At 37.8% G+C, this 18,161-nt stretch overlaps 1 protein-coding gene across 1 annotated transcript in view; it reads left to right on the top strand.

Annotated features, from left to right (window-relative positions):
* ABCB28 (non-intrinsic ABC protein 8) overlaps positions 1–18,161 on the top strand; it is a 507,377-nt gene that overhangs the window by 90,928 nt on the left and 398,288 nt on the right. Inside the window, exon 2 of the mRNA XM_089404304.1 lies at positions 17,091–17,278. Coding sequence (XP_089260430.1) covers positions 17,091–17,278 — 188 coding nt within the window. The remainder of the gene's footprint in view (positions 1–17,090; positions 17,279–18,161) is intronic.

Below are 18,161 nucleotides of genomic sequence, written 5' to 3'. Positions count from 1 at the left end.
TTCTGAGTGTTCTCTAGGATCTCTTCAAGACCCATCTCCACATAGCAAAGTAGGGAAATATATAGGAATACACTGTCTCCTCAAATTTTGGCCGTGCTAAAGCTTCACTGGAAACTAAAAAATGATAAAAAAAAAAACTCTTTTCGATAAATCCTTACAGCTCCCAAACCAAACTCAACATTCTCCCTTTTTTTTAGTTCAACTAATCGAACAATAAACAATAGCTTCTTCATTCTACAAAGCGTGCACCAAATCCGTTCTTCAAAGTGTCACCGTTTTGCACTTGCGTCCATGGTGATGCTAGTGTTAAAAGGGTTGAGCTCCCATTCCTCTTGTTGGGTTCCGTTGGTGCTGCTACAATTTGATTGGCTCGACTGTTATTAAGAACCCCTCCATAGAACACATGAACTGTAACCTTGGACTTAGCTTTCTCTACTGCAATAAAATAACCAGTCTTTGCTAATGTGAAAGAATACTCCCACATTAAAGAGGCTGGATTGTCGTCCTATATGAATGGTTTTGCATACGATAGTATGATCCGTTTGTCGTATAAGTGACCTTTGACCTTTTTCTTTTCTCTGTGGAAGCTATGGTTTCTCAGTCGACACCACCAAACTATAATCTCAAAATTATCTTCTTGTTGGCACTACGCCCTTCACAACTTACATCTACGTCCTTGGTGGCTGTGTAGCTGTCCTGTGCATAAAGGATGACCTGTTGACCATGAAATTCTGGTGTATGGCTATGGTTACCCAACGCCGTGCACGAAGATATGGTCTGTCGGCCTTACCACCCACGATCACAACCAACGATCTCCAGTTCTATGATGTTCTCTTGTTAACTCAATTATGATCATCGGACTGTTGAATTGATACAGTTGAACGCGCTAGTTAGATGGCCGCTTGACCCTTCTACCAAACCCATGGTGCTGTCTTGATTCTCTAAACCCCAGGATTGGCACGTTGTCCCCTAACCCCTAGAACCACAATATCGTTATGTGCGTGACAGAATATGGCCTGTCGGCTTATGAAGTCGGGCGGATGAATGGCTTCGACCTTGTTCTCTTCACAATGGGGATTATAACTTTAAATTAGACCTTCGGCTCACGTCCAATTCAATAAAATAGAGGGATTGACATTGCCTATGAATGAGGCGTCATCGTTTGGATATCTGATCCTTCTTCAATCCACTGAGAAGACCTTATAATGTATGGCCACAGAAATTCTGCCGAGATCTCCTGTTGATATTTGGTGATCTTTCAACTTGTCACGACCCACCTGATTTGTAGAATGAGAGCTGGTGGCTTAGGCCCCTTCTGATCCGCCTGGTCTGCTCGCTGCACCCACGACCTTCGGCCTACGGCTCAACAATCTCCCCTCTTGCTACAACCATTGCTCATAGTCTACTGCTCTGCTGTACATTGCTTGAAGGTGTTGCTTGGTCTGGTGAACCCTGACCAGGGAAAATTTTAAGAACCCCCCCTAAATTTATAAATATAATAAATGGGCGAATCTCCATGGTATATAGGAAAAATGGAAGGCGATTTTATCAATAATATAATATGTATATATAATTTTTTGGCGAATCTCTCACCAGGCATGGCGAATATTTTACTCAATTATAAAATCTTGTAAGACCTTGGCGAGTCTTTCACTAAATAATAAAACTTTGTAAAGTCGTAGTGAATCTTAGCATAGGCTACATGCTGGTTTAATTCCCCCATTTAAATAGGCTACATTCCAGGTGAATACCATGGGTCAATACCATGTGCCATTTTGGTGAATACCATGGGTCAATACCATGTGCCATTTTTATTTTTATTAATTCTAATATTAGGGTTAATAATGGTTTTTTGCATGGTATTAATAACAATCTAGTCCATGGTATTTGTCCCATAGTATTTTGGCCATAGGTTTCACCTAAATATAACCCATTTTTTGAGTGTTCGTAAATATAAGGTGACTTATGGAGTAAATATAAAAAAAAGTTTTATTTGTTTACCATACCTCTCGTTTATTTATATTTTTATTAATTTACCATACCTTTTTTACAAATATGGTATTTGGCCCATAGGATTCACTTAAATAAAACCTCTTTCTTGAGCTTTCATAAATAGAACGAGGGTTATGGACTAAATATAAAAAGAGGTTTTATTTATTTACGATACGTCTAGTTTATTTATATTTTTATCTATTTACCATACCGTTTGAGTAAGTTTAAAAAGACGTTTTATTTATTTACCGTACCTCCACTTTACTTATATTTTTATTTGTTTACACCGTTACATGTATATAAGGTGACTTATGGAGTAAATATAAAAAATGTTTTATTTATTTACCATACCTCTCATTTATTTATATTTTTATTAATTTACCATACCTCTTTTATAAATATGGTATTTGGCCCATAGGATTCACTTAAATAAAACCTATTCTTGAAAATGGGCGAATGGATTCACTTAAATAAAACCTATTCTTGAAAATGGGCGAATGGAAGGTTGTAAGTCCTAATTTCAAGGGCTAAATTTACCTTTTTTACCCTCTCCCTTAAAATAAGGTGGGCTATTTGAGGCGATTTGTAAAAATGTACTATGATACAAAATATTCGCCCACTAAAAATTTAAAACCCCTTAATTTCGCCAAAGGGCGAACATTCGCCCCTAAAATTATCCTTGACCCTGACACAAAATTGTGAATGACCGACACAGGTGTTGGGAGATCCGTGTGCCCAATTGCTAGGAAAATACAGTCGCTCCTCTTCACCAATCCAGAACTGATGCGGTGACCCTTTGACTCTCTGCCTTGAACTGTGAGATTGATACGTCGACACTTGAGAAATCTGGTGAATAGTTTAATAAACTCTGCCAACCTTGCGCATAGGAGGATGACTTATTGACCTTCAAGATCAGATATTCAAATGGTATTTGGTCTTGGTGCACATGGCTCCTTGATGACCCACAACTCTATGACGTGTGGGGCTTATGGCCTTTGAATCCAATGTAGTGATGAAAAATAAAGAGTCGGCCTTGTGGTAAAATGTCTGCACAGAACGAATGGCCTACGCGCAGTGATGTGGCCAACAAATCTTATGCCTTTTCGTCGTGGTGGGTTATAGATCCTCAACACTCTGACAAGTGAGGCTTTATGACCCTCGAGCCACTGTTTTTGTTGCCTGCATGATGTATAAACAACCCCACAACGTTACAATGATGCGCAACTAGGGTTGATTCGAGCAGTCTCAGCACTATCAATGACCTGCTAACAAAAATGGATCGACCCTCCAGGTTTCGATGTTAGTTGAGGATACTAGATCTTGACCTCCCAATGATCAGATTCTGCACAACACACCTAGATCTAATGCCTTTATGCAATGAATGTATATGGCCTCTTGGCTTGTCTCCTGCATGATGATAAATGGGCCCACGACTTGTGGTTGACCATCTTCACAGGTGAGCGAGCTATTTGGAGGTGTATATGCAATGGCATGATTCATTCATTAAATTAATTCACCATTGACGAAGCCTTTACAATAATACTCGCTTTCTATTTTCACGGCCCCTTTCTTCGGCAAAAAAATAATAACCCTCGAACAATGCAGAAAACTCCCTTTTTAATCAACTGAAAAATAAAATCAACTAGGGTGATACAAAATACCATCGAAGATGGAAATGCCGGCTAGGGTGAGAATAAATCCCACTAAAGTTCCATGCATGAAACCCTTAGGTTGGTAGGATGCACAACTCTGATACCACTGTAGGATCCCAAATGTCAAATTTTTTAATAGATTTGGCACACTTGAGTGTTCTAGTTAAAAAAGCTTGCAATCAAAACATCAAACACAAAGGGGATATGGAATTGCAACCTCTTATTTATATTAATAACTAAAAACAAAGATACATGCTCATACAAGTCATATTGAAGCCCCTACCAATGGCATGTATGACTGCTCAACAATGACTAATCTAAGACACTGAAGCCCACTTGTGAATCCTGGATGGATCCACCACACAAATGAAACAGTGGGGTTTTCGTCCCGGGATCAAGCTAGAACTGGCTACGCCAAGTTCTCAACAAACACACAATAAGATAGACAAACTCAAGATGATCCCAATGCCTAGCTCCTTTTTATAGGCTTGATGGACTCTCTAGAAACCTTATTTTTTTGTTTTCCCTCTAAAAACGAAGGAAAATACCATGGGCAGATGTCATGGGCAAATACCATGGGTAGATTCCATCCATTTTGACCATATCCAGAAAAGTGAATATTACATTTAAGTATGGGAGGGTTATCACAAGACCCTATTAGGTGCATCCAACCCTAAGGGGAGGAATAGTTCCTAGACCAACCCATCAATTAATAGGTGCAATTGATCATTGACATGGTATGGGCTTACTTCATGGAGGACGCCACAATCTTGTACTGGCTATTAAATTCCAACATCCTTGAGCATTATGATGTGAAGGGGGAGCAATTGTGGGGCTTGAGTTACTGCTTTTCTCAGCCTACTTTTAACACCCATCTTGTGCGTCTTTTTTCTCATTGATTTTCTTTATATTACAAATATAGCTTGGGTTACAAGCTTTCATTGAGTCATTATCGACTCTTTAAAGATGAAGTGTTTCATTGTTTGTCAAGGTTGGGATATTCAAAGTTCCTTTCATTTAGATAGATCATGCATCAGCCAGGAACTAGGTGAGGGCTAATGAGGGGGTAGAGCTCAAGCTTAGTTTGTCTCCACACTTTCATTTATCCCTACAAATCTTTTGCATTTTAACATTATGGCACATGCCTTTTCTTTTCTTTGGACTACGTTAACCTCTATGGGCAAAGTTTCCAATCCCTACTTAAGGATGAGGAAAATAGGGAACCAATACTAGTGACAGATAGGAATCAACCTAAATATGGGATGTGGATACAATAGAGAGATGGATTTCTATGGACATGCAACATAAATCAAAGCTTCCTATTTGTGCCCCTCCTAGATAGTGTAATAAAGGCCTCAAGGAAGGTCAAAATGGACTCGGGGCAAGTGATAACCATAATCACCTAGCTTGTGTTTGTGTTCAAATTTGACAACCATAAAATTCTAAAAAATATCGTTATATAAAAAGTAATGGATAAAGTTTGGCATTAAGTTTGAAAATATAAAAAATAATATATTAGATATAATATAATTTTTAATTATATAACTTAAATAATTTTATTAATAAACTATCTAATTCACACACACACACGCATATATGATCAAATTTATATAATGAATGATATATTCAGATATACTAAACTCTCTCTCTCTCTCTCTCTATGTGTGTGTGTGTGTGTGTGTATACATATATAATAAATTACATATTCATTTATAAATAAAATTACTTAAATGATAAATATTATCTTTATATGGAAATAAAAACCATTGTAATCGTAAATCACAATTCACTGAGATTATGAGTGGAGGGCACATCCATACGATAAATACACAACATCCAATGTATGAGTGGAGGGCACATCCATCATGCATGCGATAGATACAAGCACCTAAAGCATGAGTAGAGGGCACATTACACAATTGTATTTATATACACCATGAGTAGAGGGCACATTACACAGTTTTATTATGAACTAGGTGATTATGGGTGGAGGGCATATCGGACCACTATGTATGAAAACAGAGAGTACATTCCACCTCTCCCTGTGCAAACTCGCAAAGATGTCGAATTTAAACATGGGGCACATTCCATGGCAGTTCATTTGACAACCATTTAAAACACATTCAAGATTATGAATTCAACAATGGGTAATGAACTAGACTTTATCGAATTTATCTGGTTGTGTATAAATTCACCAAATTTGAAATTTCATCCTTGAAATCTGACAAACCAAGTCATTTAAATGATAACCACCAGGGTGATGCATTGGAACGAGAGTACCTCCAAAAGTGGTCTATCATCTAATTAAATTTGTGATCCATACTAGAATGCGCTCAAACATCAGATGAATGCACCCGAATACAAAAATGTTTAATGTACCTTAAAACAGATGACCCACCTTCATTAGATGAGTAGACTAGATGAAATAAAGCACTGAACAAAGTGTGAATGAGAGGCATTTGACACTAGCTATTTGTAGATCTTCATAGGGTCACTGATTGGTGAGTTGAAATAATGGGTGAAATTTTTTCTCCTAGGGGTTACCCATGTGGGTGGGTAATAGTTCCCCCTGCAAGCATTAAAGTCACCTAACAAACAATAGTGTGATATCTTTGGGTATAAATCAAGATATGGTTCACCATCGGTATGAATCACAAGGGTTAAAGATGTTGGGCGAAGTAACAAACAACAATTAAAGCATCTTGAAAGAGGGAGTGGGCTACTTTTGGCATGAAGCTACTTGTATTGAGAATACTTGTTTAATGCTATAACCAAAACCTTAGGTTAAAGATAGTCCTATATAAGGTAGGCCCCACCCTTGGAGTCCTAAATACGACTCAATCTATGTGCCTCTTGTTTGAAGGATGAATTCCAATGGTAACTTGTAATAGGAGGAGGTCATTTTAAAGATTTCATGAGTTTCCTTGAGAAGTATAAGATTCCTTGCTTAAAGAACATCCTAAAGAGAACCAAAAGAAGACCAAACAACATCATTGCAATTATTGTAGGTGATAGAAATACCACCCTCACTTATCGAAACCCTGGGAAGACGATCATTCAAGCCAAGGGTGTGACAACCTTAACAATCACTACATGAGAATGAGCCTTTTTGAACTCTAGGGAGACCATCATTTAACAGGCCAAGGGCATAACCTTCTTAGCAATCACTACATGAGAATGTGCCTTTTTGAACTCTTCGAGATGGAGGCACATAGGGTATAGATCAAGGTATATACATTGGGAAGGAGAATAGTTTCTTTTCAGTTCTTAAGAGAACGAGCGCTTTTCAACTCTTCAAAATCGAGGCATGTAATGGCCTTATTGTCTCAAATAAAACCCGTTGGTTGTCCTTCCTAGCGACCACTGCATGAGAATGAGCCTTTTTGAACTCTTTGGGATGGAGGCATGTAAGGTATGAATCAAAGTATATCCATTGAGGGAGGAAGAATAGTTTCTTCTTGGTCCTTAAGAGAATGAGCCTTTTCCAGCTCTTCAACATGAGGGCATATAAGGTATGAATTGAGGTATATCCAATGAGAGATATTAGCTTCTTTTTGCTTCTTAAGGCCCAAAGGCGTTCTTTTGTTGAACTAAAACAGATAATGAATGTGCCATTTGAAGTCGACCATACTCAATCCAAAGTGATGTATTCAAGGTCAAGTGTGTCAAGATGAAGTTGTGGCTTAGCCTCAGAGGGATGTGAGATTCTCAAGAGACATCAAACTCTAAGATTAAGTTCTTTTGCTTGTCTTGCTCTTTCTTGTTAAATTTTTTTCTACATGACAAGTTGGATGACAGGAGGGCTTTCCAACTCTTGATTACTTGCATTGAGGAACTATATTCATCAACTTACTTTTGGAGAGCTTATTGGGAACCATGGTTTTGTACTATAGCTTCTCTTGTTGAAGGAGAATCTTCATCTATTGGTTTTTAATATCCTACAACTTAGTTTGAAGGAGTTGTAATCCTTCATCTAAAGGTGTTTGTGTTTTCAATGGTGTTTCTACAAGTGTCGAAGATCAATGAAGTGTGAAGTTTTGCAGTAATATCCTTCTCTGTCGCTAGGATATGACTTTGTTGCATATGATCATTGATTTATGTTTTCATCTCTTCAAGAGTTGATTTCTTTAACTCTCGAACTGTTCCAAAAGTGAAACTCATTTGGATAATATTCAGTATATGTGTGGAAATTTAAATTTTGGTGGGATGAACTAATAGGACTTGTAAAATTGTTGAGGAACCATTGCCTAGCTGAAACTACGTGAGCATGGATCCATACGAAAGACAACCACGAGAACCTCTAAGTCTCGAAAATGTATAAACACTGAGAGAAGGGGTGTAGGTAGGGTACTTCTTGTAGATGGGAGGTAGTCATATCAAATTAGAATAGATAAAGGTATATCCACGCAAGAAATCAGGGTAAGCACAATTTACAAGTGGGTAAGGAGACATGGAGGTTGAGGGAGGCAAAGAAGGGCCAACTTGTGTAGAAAAGTAGGTGGGCAGGATTTCTTGGTAAGTAGGGGAGAGATGGAGGTCAAGGGATCCAAGAATAGTTCGGAAACTTAGATGGGAGGGCATAAGAAAACAAAGGTGTTCGAAGGCTCGCAATCTACTACCCGGGAGAATTCAGGTAGGAGGGGACATTTTGGACATTCTCAATGGGATAAAGAAATTTTATAGGAAGTTATTAGCGCTTGGTGTTGGAGGGCTTAGGAACAAGGGAAGGGAAAAATAATTCCTCAAATGAGAGAGCACAAGAGTAGACAAGCATGGAAGGGCTTGCTAGCTATCTGACGACAAAGTTCAAGCGAGAGGGAACATTCTTGACTAAACATGTTGGTATTTTGAGCTCGTTAACATTTAAATAAGAAAGAAATGTACATGAAATAGAAATTGAATCACACATCAAAAACACAGAATTTACATGGTAAAACCTTTACAGTGTGTCAAGGAAACCTCCATGGGGCAAGGGATTGGAATTTTTATTGCTCCAGGTCAAAATGACTCTCCAAAACATTGCATAAAGCCTCTCGGGCATCACCACTTTAATATTCAAACATTTCGTTACATAACCCCATGGTTATGCAATTGTCTAAATGATAAAACTAGATTTACTCAGATAATTACATTATTAACATTAATTGTTGTCATTCTTTAACAATCTCCACCTTGACAACAATTTTCCTAATCCCTTGCCCATGTCCATTCATAATCTTTTTTGGAAGCCAAGAGAAGCCAAACACCACCGCAACTTCTCTACCAATACTAGTTTCGTGAACATGTCTGAATGATTCTCCTGTGTATGGACCTTCTTGAGAGCTACTTTGCCACCATCAATCACATGTCTTACAAAATGGTACCTTACATCAATGTGCTTAGTCTTGCTGTGATAAGCTGGATTTGTAGCCAAATGAATAACACTCTGACTGTCACAGAATACATTCACTTTCTCCTGCGTCCTTCCAAGCTCATCAAGTAGACCTTTCAACCAGATTTCCTATTTATAAGTATTTGAAGTAGCTATATACTCTACTTCAATAGTGGACAAAGCAACTGTTTCTTGAAGCTTTGACATCCAGCGAATTGCTCCACCTACAAGAGTAAAGACATATCCCGTAGTAGATTTCCTCTTGTCCAAATCACCTGCATAATCAACATCCACATATCCGTAGATTGAATCTCCACAACCATTAAAGATGATACAATGGTCACTTGTGCCTCTCAAATACCGAAGCACCCATTTCACTGCTCGCCAATGTTCTTCTCCTGGATTTGCCATGAACCTGCTGGCAATTCCAACTGCATGTGAAATGTCAGGGCTTGTAGGTACCATCGCATACATGAAATTGCCTACCGCATTTGCATATGGTACACGATACATATTACATATACTTCTTTTCTTCATTAGTTCTAGGACTCAAACCTGAAGAAAGCTTAAAATGTGAAGCAAAAGGAACAGTAAAAGGTTTCACATTGTCCATACCGAACTTTGCAGGTATTTTCTCCACATACTTTTGCTGGGATAACCAGAGCTTTCCATTTTTCCTGTCTCTGTGTATCTCCATGCCCAATATACGTTTTGCAGCTCCAAGATCCTTCATATCAAATGTCCTAGAAAGTTGAGCCTTTACCCTGTTGATTTCTTCCATGCTTTTGCATGCAATAAGCATATCGTCAACATACAATACCAAGATAATGGATATGCCATTGAAACTCTTAAAGTAGACACAATGATCATACTCACTTCTAGTGAACTTTTGGCTCACCATGAATGATCCAAAATGGATCCGAAAACCCTCCAAGTATTCATATACTTAAAAACTATCGCAGGGGGAAAACATTAGCAAATGGTGGAAAACACTATCGCAAAGGAAAAACAAGAAGAAATGGTGAAAACAGAGTTAAATGGAGGCTTGAACAATGATGCACAGGAGCTGTCGGATCTGGCCGATCAACGGTCCAGATCCGATCGACATATCGCAATCGGAGATGGCAAGTGGAGGCTATCGGAGGCTACCATATGAAAGTTGCGACAGCGATCAACGCGAGTCAACGAGGACCGTTGATCAAGCGTGCAGATCAACGACCCAGGTTAACTCGCAATATCGCATCGGCAAAATACAAGGAGCGCTTACCAAAGGCCCGGGGACTATGCGATATGCGATTGCGACATATCGCATCGCAATATCGCATCGGAGCAATACAAAGGAGCGGGGCCGATACAAATGCAACTTGTGATAGCCGGACCTGACGGGGTTATGGATGAAATTTAATAATATTTCAAGTCTGGTAAAAGGGTTTTTTCTATGTATTTCGCATTTTCGTTAAATAAACGAAAAACAAAGGAAATGCGAATGGAGTGATAAAACGGACCCGAAAGGGTTATACATGCAGCGATATATGTTTTGAGTTCCGTAATGAGCGGGATTTCAGGCGGGCCTTAGGCGGTAAGTGGTATTGGATGGGCTTCGCCCGATCCCATCCACTGGCCGACACGTGGCTTGAGAAAACCGCCTTTTCGGGCGGGTAATCTCCGTACGCATAAGCCGCTCGAAACGAATATCAACCGTTGGATCAAGATCACACAGATCAATGGCTGGCACGCGATAGTGACCCAAAGGCGGACCCAATAGGATTATAAGGTGGAATTGATAATATTTGAAGTCCGATAAACAACAGTTTGGTGGATTTTACGGGGTTTTTGTGTATTTCTCTGTGTAAACAGAGAAACGACTTTTTTGGGGATTTCAACGCGCCGATAGTGCCTTCTGTTACAAAATAGGTGGCCACCATACCTAAAGACGTTACACCATGATTGGTTAACGCTCAGAGGGGATTTGTACGGACAGAGACCGGAAGCCAGAAAACCAGAAAGGGAAAACGAACAGACGAACGTCGATTGGCTTAAAAGCCACTGAATGACAGACAGAGGCAAGCAGTGCTGAGACAAAGAGAAAACAGAGACAGAGAGCGAGAGGGAGAGCCTGTGTACTAAAAAAGACTTGGGGGATCCAAGTAAAGCCCTGTTGTTTTATTCCTGTTGTGTTGAGACTCAATTTGAGCTCACATTTGTAAAAACTCTGCTCCTAAAGACATAATAGAGAGGTCACCACTGAAAGTTGGACCAGGAGATGTAGCCCAAGAGTTTTGGGTGAACTCCTTGATTATTTGCTATGTTATGTGTGTATCTATTATGTTTTTCTAACTGCTTCATTGTCTATATTATTCGCAATCTTTTCGTTGTCTATATTATTCGCAATCTTTTCGATCCGTTGCACTAAGTAATATAGGCAAATCTTGCACACGAGTCTGTAATACCTTAATATTAGTCTAAGATCACATTTTCAGATCAATGAAGGAGTCAAACTTCTTGTACCACTGCCTGGGAGACTTCGTCAGGCCATACAATGATTTCCCGATAATAGAGAGGTCACCACTGAAAGCTGGACCAGGAGATGTAGCCCAAGAGTTTTGGGTGAACTCCTTGATTATTTGTTGTGTTATGCGTGTATCTGTTATGTTTTTCTAACTGCTTCATTGTCTATATTATTCGCAATCTTTTCGATCCGTTGCACTAAGTAATATAGGCAAATCCTGCACATGAGTCTGTAATACCTTAATATTAGTCTAAGATCACATTTTCAGATCAATGAAGGAGTCAAACTTCTTGTACCACTGCCTGGGAGACTTCGTCAGGCCATACAATGATTTCCCGATAATAGAGAGGTAACCATTGAAAGCTGGACCAGGAGATGTAGCCCAAGAGTTTTGGGTGAACTCCTTGATTATTTGCTGTGTTATGCGTGTATCTGTTATGTTTTTCTAACTGCTTCATTTTCTATATTATTCGCAATCTTTTCGATCCGTTGCACTAAGTAATATAGGCAAATCCTGCACATGAGTCTGTAATACCTTAATATTAGTCTAAGATCACATTTTCAGATCAAAGAAGGAGTCAAACTTCTTGTACCACTGCCTGGGAGACTTCGTCAGGCCATACAATGATTTCCCGAGCTTGCAAACTAATCTTCTATTGCGACCTTCTACAAAACGTTCTGGTTGTTCCATATAAATCTCTTCATCCAAATCTTCATGAAGAAAAAATGTTTTAACATCTAATTGTTTTAACTCAAAATCAAGTAATGTTAATGCTAACACAGTACGAATAGAAACAAGTGTTATGACTGGTGAAAAAATCTCATGAAAGTCAATACCTTCTACCTGAGAATACCGTTTTGCTACTAGTCTTGCCTTATTATACCTTTGAATACTTCCTTCAACATTTCTCTTCAATTTGAAGACCCATTTGCATCCGACAACACTTCTCCCTTTAGGAAGTTCTACAAGATCCCAGGTTTTGTTCTTGGCTAAGGAATCCATTTCCTCGTTCATAGCCTTCTTCCATTTTTCACTATTTGCATCATCCATTGCTTCCTGATAACAAGAAGGCTCCCCATCTTTAATAATCAACACAATAGATGAAGCAAAATCTTCATACCTTTTGGGTGTTCTTCTTTCCCTTGTAGACCTCCTTAGAGTGACTGGTTGTTGAACTGGTTCCTGAACTTCTACAATTTCCTTTACATCTTCTTCACCTTTTTCTTTAGAAGTCTCTCCTTCCTTCCAACTTTCCGAAAAAGGTTTAGTCTCCAACTAAATTTGTTGATTCAACGATACTTTTTCCTGTTCAACTTTTTCAACATTTGATTTTAGAAGAGAAGATTCATCAAATGTTACATCTCTACTAATGATTATCTTATGTGAAGAAGGATCCCACAACCTGTATCCTTTCACCACATTGTCATATCCAACAAAGACATAACATTTTGCTTTTGGGTCTAACTTAGAACGTTGATTCTTTGGAATAAGCGCATAGGCATCACAACCAAAAAATCTTAAATGTGAATAATCACAAGACTAACCCGACCAATCTTCTTCAAGATTTTTTCAATTAATGGCAATTGAAGGTGATCTGTTTACCAAATGACAAGCAATAGATATTGCTTTTGCCACAACTCCTTCTGCAGGTTAGCATTGTTGATCATGCTTTTGTCTCTTTCCATTAGGGTCCGATTCATTTGTTCAACAACGTCATTTTGTTGAGGAGTATATACAACAGTTTTATGTCTAACAATCCCTTCATCCTTGCAATATTTTTCAAATTCTAAGGAAGTAAATTCACCGCCATTGTCAGTTCTTAAACATTTAATTGATTTGTCTGTTTTCTTTTCAACCATAGCTTTAAACTATTTAAAGACATTAAATACATCAGCTTTTCTTTTTAACATATAGGCCCTGACGTTCCTGGAGTAATCATCAATAAATGTTACGAAGTAAGATGCACCTCCATAAGATACTGTAGGAGATGGTCCCCAAATATCAGAATGAATATAGTCCAAAATTCCTTTACTATTATGACTTCCGGTTTTAAATTTTTGTTTACATTGTTTTCCATATACACAATGTTTGCAAAAATCCAAACTCAATGATTTCAAATTAGGAAGTAATTTGTGATTCATTAGTACCTGAAGGCCCTTTTCACTCATGTGGCCCAACCGCTGATGCCATAGGCGAGTATCTTCTTTTGCCTTCTTAGATACAATCGCTGCCTCACTGACCTGAGTACTTCCTTTGAGTCTGTAAAGGTTTCCGATCTTCTTTACCTTCATAACAACCAAAGTGCCCTTTGAAACTTCCAGTACTCCATTTTGACCTACAAATTGCCCTTTGAAACTTCCAGTACTCCATTTTGACCTGTAAACTTGTAATCTTCTGAGTCCAATGCTCCCAAAGAAACCAAATTCTTTCTCAACTTAGGCACATGTCTAAGATTAGACAATGTTCTAATCGTATCATCATACATTTTAATTCTAACATTTCCCATCCCAACAGTTTGACAAGATACATTATTACCCATAAACACATAACTACCATTCACAACTTGATATGAAGTGAACCAATTTTTGTGTGGACTCATGTGATGAGAAGCACCAAAATCTAACAACCAATTTTCATAATGTTGAGAAACATTGCAAACATGCATAGCTTCATCTACCATACCTAATTCAATAGATAAAACTTCATCAATCATACCTGACTCAACTTGATTTGCTTCCTTCTTTGGGTTTTCAACGGACTCCTTTCTTTTCCAACAGTCTTTCTTGAGATGCCCTGTTTTGTTGCAATACCAACATTTAACTTTACACTTCTTTCCTTTTGATTTTGATCTGGAAGAACTTCTTGCTTTCTCCCCTCTTTCCTTGGACCGACCTTTGGCTACCATGGCTTCTGGCGCAAAAGTTTCAATGCTAGACTTCCTCTGTACTTCTTCAGATAACAAAGCTCCCACAACAGAATCAAATTCTAAATATTTGGTTGTGCTCAAACTGATAGAAGTCACAAAGTGATCCCAAGACTTGAGCAAGGAACATAACAAGGTAATAGCTTTATCTTCTTCTTCAAATTTAACATCCATATCTAACAACTGGCAAATAAGTGTATTAAATACATTTAAGTGTTCTGCAATTTTAGTACCCTCTTTCATCCGGAGATTATACCACTGCCTCTTCAAATAGATTTTGTTGGTTAAAGACTTAGTCATGCACAATGTTTCCAATTTTCCCCACAAACTTGCTGTTGAGGTTTCTTCAGCAATGTTGAAGAGAAATTCATCTGCCAGGCACAAATTGATGGTACTAAGAGCTCGGGCATCCAAGTCTTCCCAATCCAAATCTGTCATGCCAACAAGTTTCTTTCTAACCCCCTCTAATGCTTTGTGCAACCCTTGTTGCAGAAACAAATCTCGTACCTTCAGTTTCCACTATACAAAATTGTTCTTACCATTGAACTTCTCCACCTAAAACCTAACATTAGTCATTTTAGCCATTATCTCCCTACACAGGATCTTTCAAATAATTTTATTAAGGATAAAATTATGTTGAGTTCTCCAATTAGGGTTTTCCCTTTTTAATTTTTCCTTTAACTAGGGTTTTTTTTTTGAATTTTTTTCTCTTGGTTTCTTTCACTAGGGTCTCTTTCTAATAGTAGATTCCACTAAAAGAAAACTTCAAAACCCCTACTCTAATTTTCTTTGAAGAAACCAAAAACATGTTTCTGAGACAATTTTTTTTCTCTTCATAATTTTATTTATTTTCAGAAAATAATTCTTCAACAAATAAATTTTTCTGCTGCCAAAAAAAAAATACCCAGTCATGCGATTGCAGAAGCTCCTTCACAATAGATTCACCAATTTAAGATGCCTACCTCCTCGACTTTGGCGGCTCAACAAAGCAAACGACTCCCAGTCAACAATACGGCTCCTTCTAGTCAATAAACAATGACTTTCCTTGGCGACTTAATCCTCATGCGTGGTTGTAAAAAAAATATTCTTATTGCATGCAGAGCGGCTCAACAAAGTAGATGGCTTTTTTCTGCATTAGCATCTGACACTACTAATCAAGAATTAATGGCGCTGATACTCCTTGACAATCTTTGGTAGAGATCTTTGGCGTAGACCCGGTCAAACTAATTGACTACAGACTCTGTTTTCCGTTCTTTGGCGTAGACCATTCTTTGCAGTCAACAAACAATAGTTTCGGTTTGTAGTAAATCCGCTCCTTTTGCACGATTTAGTGGGCCTGGTTTGGCCTTTCAAATGGTTTTGCAAACAGGGTTTTACACTTCTACGTAGGTGCAGCTCCAGACATAATTGATCGGTTTCTCTTTTACGTGCGGCAAAATTCACCAGTTGAGTCTTCAAATTTTGCCTTACAATTGCCTCACGACCCTCACAACTTTAAGCTCTGATACCACTTGTTGGTATTTTGAGCCTGTTAACATGAAAATAAGAAAGAAATGTACATGAAATAGAAATTGAATCATACTTCAAGAAACACACAAAATTTACGTGGTAAAACCCTGACAGTGTGTCAAGAAAACATCCACGGGGCAAGGGATTGGAATTCTTATTGCTCCAGGTCAAAATGACTCTCCAAAAGATTACATGAAGCCTCTCGGGCAATCACCACTTTAATATTCAAACATTTTGTTACATAACTACCTATGGTTACGTAACTATCTGAACGGTAAAACTAGATTTTATCAGATAATTACATTATTAACATTAATTGTTGTCATTCTTTAATAGGACAAAGAGCTTTTATAGGAGACCACGAGAGCAGGCTAGTGCGATGGGCTTGGATGAAAAGAGAGAGAATTCCTATTACAAGAGTGCATGGTACTAGAAACAAACAAGAGGGTTTAAGTGCTACTAGATGGGTATGGGTAGAGCTGAACATTGTAAGATGCAGAGCGAATTTTTATCGCAGAGAGAAACACTAGCATTTTGCTCCTAAGTAGCAAAAGTGGGGGATTCTTAGCCAAATAATCCAATTTCTCTAATATCCTCTATAAATTTCTTTTGTAGTATACTATCCACCATCGGCCATCAAAATCCACAATCACTGAATCTTCTTTTGACGGTGCTTTTTTATGCCAACCTTTTACACATTTTCTTCATAAAAGTTTAAAGAAATGTATTTTCTGAACACCCATTCATATTTTTCTATCTCTGCACAAACCATCAATTTTCAAACATTGGACTCCCGCTATAACTTTAAAATTTGCTACTCACACAACGATGCATCGAAGTCATGTCAATGTTTCACAACTTTTAAGAATATTTTTTTGGTTTGCCAAGCATGTTATTGTATTTTATTGTTGTCTTGTGGACTGTGTCTCTATTGGAAAAGTGGAGAACCTTTGATGTGTTGCAGTTCACATATTTTTGGAGAACCAGGGTTTAATCAAACACAATATAGGATGGGTTTACACACTATTATGTGCATTTTTGTATTCAAGGCAAAGTGACAACTATACAAAATGGAACATATTTTTCATATTAACATTCAACGTGATATTATTTCTTGTATGGTGTTTACACAGGTCGATTTTTTGAAATCCTTATTGGGTCAAACTCAGAGCAACTATGGGGGTTGCTCAGTAAAATAGGTACTCTTTATTTATTGGAACCAATATTTACCATTATTTTTGTAACGAACATGAGTACAATCTGGGAGAAAGTGATGGCAACATTGCGTTCAGAACTATTCAGGCGGATCTTAATACAAAAGGTATATTCTGTGTCTTTCCTGCTTTAAGTTACCATTCTATGTCTCACTTCAATTTATAAATTTTTACTTTTTCCCTCTAATTCCCATGGTTTGGATTTCTTTTCCTCTGTGACTTGTCACCATTTTCATTTCAGTAATACTCATGCTTCTTGTAGAAGTGGTCATTGCTTGTTATAAACTTATATGAATAGGCATTCCATTTTCCTTTCAGGGAACACTGCGAAGGACATTGTCGTTGAGTCATAAAATAGTTTGTGCTAGGTTGATTCAAAACATAGCAATGAAGGGAATAAAAAAAAGAAAGCAATTATAATTGTATGACAGAAATAGTTTACCACAAAGATTCCATTCACTTATCTCCTTTTGTTGCATCAGAAACTGACCACTTGACTGACCGCTTGACTGATTATGATACCGTTACTATATAGTATAATGTTCGACTCTTGGACTTATCTCTATATCGATTATGATACCGTTACTATATAGTATAATGTTCGACTCTTGGACTTATCTCTATATCAATTACTCTTAGCTTATTTGTATAGTGATTGACTCTTAAATAGATTTTCACACAGCTATTCTCATATTGTTATAGCAATCTCTGTATGATTTTAGACAAGTGCATGGTAAAAAACCGAAACACATGAACATGAACATAATAATGACGCTGCAACAAGCACATGATCAGAAACCTGAGTAAGGTTATGCACAATATATATATATATATATATATAACATTCTCTCAAGTTTTTTATCCTTCTTTACATTATTATATACTACCCAACCAATAGCCCTAACATCGAAATGTTCGATTGGTGACATATATATTAACCTCTATGATACTGTCTACTAACATAAATTACACAAATTTGGAGCTTGATGT

This window comes from Pinus tabuliformis, chromosome 2_2, assembly GCF_031772625.1.
Source record: "Pinus tabuliformis cultivar Carrire ecotype Pingquan chromosome 2_2, CPIR1, whole genome shotgun sequence".
Classification (NCBI taxonomy): domain Eukaryota; kingdom Viridiplantae; phylum Streptophyta; class Pinopsida; order Pinales; family Pinaceae; genus Pinus; species Pinus tabuliformis.
The sequence above is the reverse complement of the archived record's forward strand: the minus strand, read 5'-3'. Positions and strand labels throughout refer to the sequence as shown.